The sequence below is a fragment of the Orbicella faveolata genome, unplaced genomic scaffold, assembly GCF_042242905.1.
Source record: "Orbicella faveolata isolate gen_17 unplaced genomic scaffold, um_ofav_v1 contig_1, whole genome shotgun sequence".
In the NCBI taxonomy this organism is placed as follows: Eukaryota; Metazoa; Cnidaria; class Anthozoa; order Scleractinia; family Merulinidae; genus Orbicella; species Orbicella faveolata.
In genome coordinates this window covers 11,624,052-11,630,416 of record NW_028301536.1, presented here as the reverse complement: position 1 = coordinate 11,630,416, position 6,365 = coordinate 11,624,052, and the positions used below count along the sequence as shown (strand labels likewise).

The following is a 6,365-nucleotide window of genomic DNA, read 5'->3' as shown; positions in this document are numbered from 1 at the left end:
TTCATCATTTTTCGACCCGTGGGGATACGAAAGCCAGTGTGGTGGAACGGTTCAATCGGACCTTGAAAGAACGTTTGTACCGATACTTCACCGTGCAGAATACGATGAGGTTTGTACCCGTGTTACAAGATCTGGTCAAAGGGTACAATCGTTCGTATCATCGCAGTATCAAGATGGCTCCCGATCAAGTTAATTTAGCCAATAGCGAGGACGTGTGGGAGACTCTTTACGGAAAGAAAAAGGGGAAAAAAATCAAGAAAACCTCAACTCAAAGTCGGGGATCGTGTGAGACTGAACAAGAAGTTCAAACAGTTCAAGAAAGGGTATTTATCCGGTTGGACCGAAGAGGTGTTTGTGATACGTAGGGTGCGTCCTGGTAAGGTTCCCACGTATAAAGTGGAAGAATGGGATGGCACGTCGGTCGATGGCACGTTTTACGCCCAAGATTTGCAAAAGGTGACCGTGAAAGACGATGATTTGTTCCGCATCGACAAGATCGTCAAACGAAAAGGGGATAAAGTCTTGGTACGTTGGAAAGGTTGGCCAGTCAAGTACGACAGTTGGGTGGATAAAAAAGGCCTGTACGTGACAAAAAAGCCAAGAAAAAAATGAAAGACTTTTACGTGCAGTTGCTGAACAATGCTAGTACGTTTGAGTTTCCCGACAACAAGGCCAACAGTTTCAAGAATCGTCTGCCTTACCCTCTCATGTTTGACGCCGACAAGGAATGGAAAGTGGGATTGGTCAGCGTTTCTTACCCGATACCACCGTCACGACCGCATCAAGTACCCACGCATCAAGTGCACGACTTTGACGATGATGATGAGTTGTTTAGTGTTGAATGGACCATTGAAACGTTCATATTGCATTCCGATGGGTCGTGGCGTCCTGGTCGATACCGAGTGCCGTTTCACGTCACTGGGAAGGAAATGAACCGTGACCGACACAAAGTGACGAGTGGCAGATCTCTCATGCAATACCTCATCAATCGTTTTCACGAACGCTTGTATCATTATATGGATCGCGCAGGTGAAAGTCTACGAGCGCCGGACGGGAAAAAATACTACCCCGTGTTTCGATGGGAGGGGAATGATTTGATTCTGGACAACACCGACACCTTCCTCGACGAGTCCGGAGACAGACAACGTCCCAGAGTGTTTTTTGGTCCTAAACTGGTCAAGAAGTTGGGTTTGATTAACGAGGAATCGTATTACTCCGTTCACTTGAATATGAATATGATCAAAATGTTCCAAAACGACACCGTCCCATCTGATTTCAAGAAAGACTGGTCCAACCATGACGCCACTCGCACTCATAACTCTTGGGATTTGAGCAGCAATGGGAATTTACAGCTCAGTCCCTATTGCAACTGGCGTTTCAGTTACCTGGACGAGGAATACGCCAAGGTCTATCGCGGAGTCAGCGGCCATCCGGACCTACCTCCTCCTCGTAGTCCCATGTACTTGTATTCGAATGTGGGACGCAGCACGATCACGGGGAATCGAGTGACGGATCTATTGAGAGAAGTACCCCAAGACCCTACCAAGACGACGTACGAACCGTCTCAGACTCAATATAAACCTGTGCGCAGCAATGTTTTGGATATAGTGGAGGTGCAATTGGCCGAGAACGACGGAAAACTGGTGGACTTTGAATCGGGTGTGACCTCGGTGACATTGCACTTTAAGGATGAATGAGTCTACCGATGACTTTTACGTGCAGCTGATGAGCAACGCCACCACGAGCGAGTTTCCGGAAAACAAGGCCAACAGTTTCAAGAATCGTTTGCCGAACCCGTTACAGTTGAGAGAATCGGGATGGAAAATGGGTATCAGCGACCTCTCTTTTCCGTCCGCGGTTCGTAAGATGGACTTGAAAGATTCTATTCTTTTTGAAATCTGGTGGATCGATATGGTGGACCCTGACCTCGACATATACGCTCAGACCGTTGGAGTGACAAGAGAGGGTGATTTGGAATTCACGCCGAGGACCGGTACCGAGTTACTGAACATGATACGAGATCGATACATGTGGCGGATGAGTTTACGAGCGTCGGTAGACGCGAAAATGTACAAGAAAAAGAGAAATCCCGACGATCCCACCGAATTGCTGTACACGGTCATGCATAGGGCCGAGAATGGAGAATGCCTCCTCGACAACTCGAGAACGTGCACCATCCTCCAGATCCATGGTAAACGCGTCTACCCCAAAATGTCCATTGGGATCGAATTGGCCAAGAAGATGAAATGGGTCAAGATGGGGAAGTTGGATAATGGACAACCGGGTTACGTCTTGGGACCCAACTTGAGAAAAGAATATCCCCAGAAAGTCGTGCCCACGGCCTTGGACTTGGTCAAACCCATACCTTCTGGGAACGAGACGCATTACAGACGCATTACATCTGAGTTGTTACATCAATTGGGTTTTCACGGACCTGGATCGTAGTTACGAAGAAGCGTTTGGTCACAATCGTCGTTCTTTGTTCGTGTATTCGAATGTTGGACAGAGTATGGTGACTGGGAATCAAGTCACGGATCTGTTGAAACAAGTTCGTTACGATCCGGAAACGGTCGACTTTCAACCTAGACACATCCTATATCTACCGGTGCGCACGACCTTTTTGGACATTGTCGAGACGCAAGTGTCCGAGAACGACGGACAACTGGTGAACTTTGCTTCGGGTGTGACCACGATCACGTTGCATTTCAAACGATGAATGGTTTTTACGTCAGCTTACCAAGCCACAACAGTAAGAACGAGTTTCCGGGGAACAAGGCGAATAATTTCAAGATCCGTTTACCCAATCCCATACGCCTGGAGGGACATGGTTGGAAAGTGGGGATGAGTAACATCGCCATGCCAGATGCCCATGTGACGCTTCCTTCCTTCGCCGATTCTGAAGATAAAGTCACCTTGGTCTATACCGCATGGAGGCGCGTTGAACCTGGAACTTCAAGTGGGCATTCGTTTGGAGAAGCTTTATTCAACACCGAAAATGTCAAAGAGGTTTTCAGCAACGTGAACGGAGTCGAATTCATGAAATCCATTCTCAGCTACTTCGAAAGGGAACGCATCTTCAAATACTCTGGACCGAGAATAAACTCAAGATATGTCACGAGTGATGGTAAAAGAACCTACGTCGCGTTCAAGTGGGAAGGTGAAGACCTGGTCACGGATAACAAAGACATCTTACGTTCCAAAACGGATACACCTGCATTACGATTTAACGTCGATCTGGCTTTGAAAATGGGATGGCTCCTGGAGAATGGAAACAGTTACGTGCTTGGTCCAAACTTGCGAATCGAATTTTTCGACGATATCATTCCAGACATTCGAAGCAATGGAGACCTATATGATTCTGACGGAAATCATGTTTTTTTCAATGTCGTAAAAAACCCACTCAAAAAAACTGATTTTTTGAAACTCAGCATCTTTTGCAATTGGCGTTTTCTGAACCTGAACAAAGCTTTTGAAAGTGTGATTGGAAGCAGTTCGCGTTCCTTGCTCGTCTACTCCGACGTGGGAGGTGGAAGTGTGGTGGGGAATCAAGTCACGGATTTACTGAGAGAGGTCAACTTGATTCGAAGAGGCGCCGGTGTTCAGTACTTCGAGCCTTACCACATTCAATATATTCCAGTGCGCAAAGACGTCATTGACATTATAGAAGTGCAAGTGGGTGAGACAACTGGAGAATTGGTGACATTTGGACCTGGCAATACGATCGTGACATTACACTTTAAGAAAGAATGATCGGTGGAACTTTGATACGATTTCATCCCGATAAAATCATTCAATATGGAGACGGATTCGGTGCGGCCTGGAGAGGTATCAAGAAACGAGGCCAAGGCATTGTCAGAGACGTTTTGACCGAGACGGCCATGGAGGGTCTGAAAGGTTTAAATTCGGGCGGCAAAGGAGGAAAGCCCAATTGGAAAGGTGCACTCGCCGGGGTCAAGAGAGGAGCAACACGAGCCGTGAAACGTAAAGCGACGCAAGAGATTCAACGCGCGTTGTCCAAAAGAGTGAGAAAAGACCTATTTGGAGTATGATTCCCATTTACTCGAGGCGTGTGAGACGTATCCCAATACGACGAACGTATAAAGGCGGTACGATCTTCCCAACACGCTCAAAACTTCCAAGCTATCGTTGGGTACAGTCCGCAATTAGAAGTAAACGAAGACGACGTAGACGACGACGATGACGGACATGGTCGCTCATGCCAGGTCAGCAGGGGTTCGTAACCCTCGCCTGAACATGTTCAGCACACCTCCCACGGATCTCAGCATGTCATCTCGTCGTTTGGTGAGAATCAATCCGTTCAATACGGGGATCAACCCAGTGACCTTCCAAGTCGATCCGCAAGAAGACTTTATCGACTTGAACGAGAGTTTCTTCGAGGTGGAATTGACCGTAAAGAAAAGTGACAATACGAATCTGTTGACAGCGGACGTCCTGGGACTCGCCAACAATCTGGCTCACACCCTCTTCAAACAGATCAATATGAGATTGAATGGCACCCTCATCAGCCCTCAGACCGATACTTACCCCCTCAAAGCCTACATCGAGACACTGTTGAACCACGACCGAGACGACGGTGAAACGATCTTGACACCCAATGGTTGGTACAACTGTCTCGGTGTACCCGACGACGGAGATGCTGATGAATTGACAGCCAATAAGCTGGATACGACTCACGCCAATTATGCTGATTTACCCCAAGATCTCAAGAACCTAGTACAGGGTCGACTCCAGTTTCTAGATGGAGATGCCGTGACTTTGAGGTTCAAACCTTACCTGGAAGTGTTTTATCTCAGCAAGTTACTGGTACCTGGCGTGCAGATCCAGATCGACATGTACTTCAATGCCCCAGCTATGTGGACCATCCGATGGGCCGGTGCCAGTACTCTCAGACTGACTGAAGCCGACGTGAATGTGAGATTGTTCCTGGCCCAAGTGAGAGTGACTCCCTCGGTGTACCGAGAAATCATGACCAACATGAAAAGTGGAAGAGTGGTCACCTACCCCACGGTGAGAGGTGAAATTCGCACCTACTCTCATCCCAATGACAATCGTCATTTTGAGGGCAGCAATCCTTTCCACAATCATTTGCCTAATCGGTTAGTGGTGCTATTGTTGAAACAAGCTGCCTTCAACGGAACCATCACGGAGAGTCCGTTCAATTTTGGAAAATTCAATCTCGCTTCAATCAAACAATTGGTGAGAGGTGAAGAGTATCCCTACGAGACATTGGAGCTCCAACACGATGGGGACAGTAAAGATCAGAGAGGCTACTTCAGATTCCTACAAGCCTCGGGAGCCTTGTGTCGGGGAAAAGGAAACATGGTCCGAAAGGTGGACTGGGGGGACGGTAAGAGATGCAACCTGTTTGTATTTGACAACACAGCCAACGGTGTTTGGACAGTCCAGTGTTGAACCCCAAGCAGTCAGGTGAACTGCGTCTGGTGATCGATTTTGGAGCCAACCCAGGATCAAACCTGACCATCTTGTTGTACGGCGAATTCGAGAACTTGCTGGAGATCAACGAGAACAGAGTCGTCACCTACGACGTGTACCAATGAGAAAGAAAAAATGGAGAAAGTAGCCTTGAATAATTTACAATTGGATTATTTGGCCCGAACGAATTCGTCACTCCGCTGTGTTTTTTACGGTACGGTACCTTGCGATCGGCTTCCCAAGACACTGCCTCAAGAAGGACCGACCGCTTACATCGTGAACACGGACCCTCACGATAAACCGGGCATGCATTGGATCGCCTTGTGGGCCGACAAGGACAAGTGTGAGATCCTGGACAGTTACGGTCTGCCGTTGGACGTGTACGGAACCGCCGAACCGCTCCAAGATTGGCTGGACCGTCATTTCAAGTACCATATTCACAACGGCAAGAGTTTACAGTCACTCTTCAGTCAGAGTTGCGGCGGCTATGCCCTGATGTTTCTGATCGACCGAGCCGAAGGTCGGGACATGGACGCGTTCCTGAGTCGTTTCAAGAAAAACGAGTTCGTAGAGAACGATCGTAAAGTAGGACAGATGTTAGGACGTTTGATCGTGGACGATTTGGCTTGGCGCAAGATTTGTAAAATCCCGTGTCACCAGGACACGTGCGGTTCCTCTAGAGGAGTGCGTCATTTGTTAAAGTAAGCTGTTCGAATAAAAAGTGTTCATTTTGAGAAAAGATGTTGCGTGGTGAGGTCAGATGGTTCCCTCGATTCCTAGAACTGTGTCGAGACAGGTATCTGGACTTGTCCTCGGATCATCCTCATAGACAGGTCCTGAAACGCATTGCTGAATGCGACAGTTATCGTCGAGTCCGATTCATACTGGATCAGGAAAAAGATCATTTACTG

The 6,365-nt window shown here is 47.8% G+C and overlaps 1 protein-coding gene across 1 annotated transcript; it reads left to right on the top strand.

Moving 5' to 3' along the window:
* The first annotated feature begins 608 nt into the window (after nucleotides 1–608).
* On the top strand, nucleotides 609–1,742 carry LOC149118093 (uncharacterized). Its single transcript, XM_089289220.1, has one exon. It carries the CDS (start codon nucleotides 609–611, stop codon nucleotides 1,695–1,697), a length of 1,089 nt encoding a protein of 362 aa, XP_089145346.1. The 3' UTR covers nucleotides 1,698–1,742.
* Nucleotides 1,743–6,365: the final 4,623 nt, after the last annotated feature.

What these genes read in the sequence shown, in the direction of transcription:
- LOC149118093 (XM_089289220.1), top strand. Translation starts at nt 609, where the DNA reads ATGAAAGACTTTTACGTGCAGTTGCTGAACAATGCTAGTACGTTTGAG.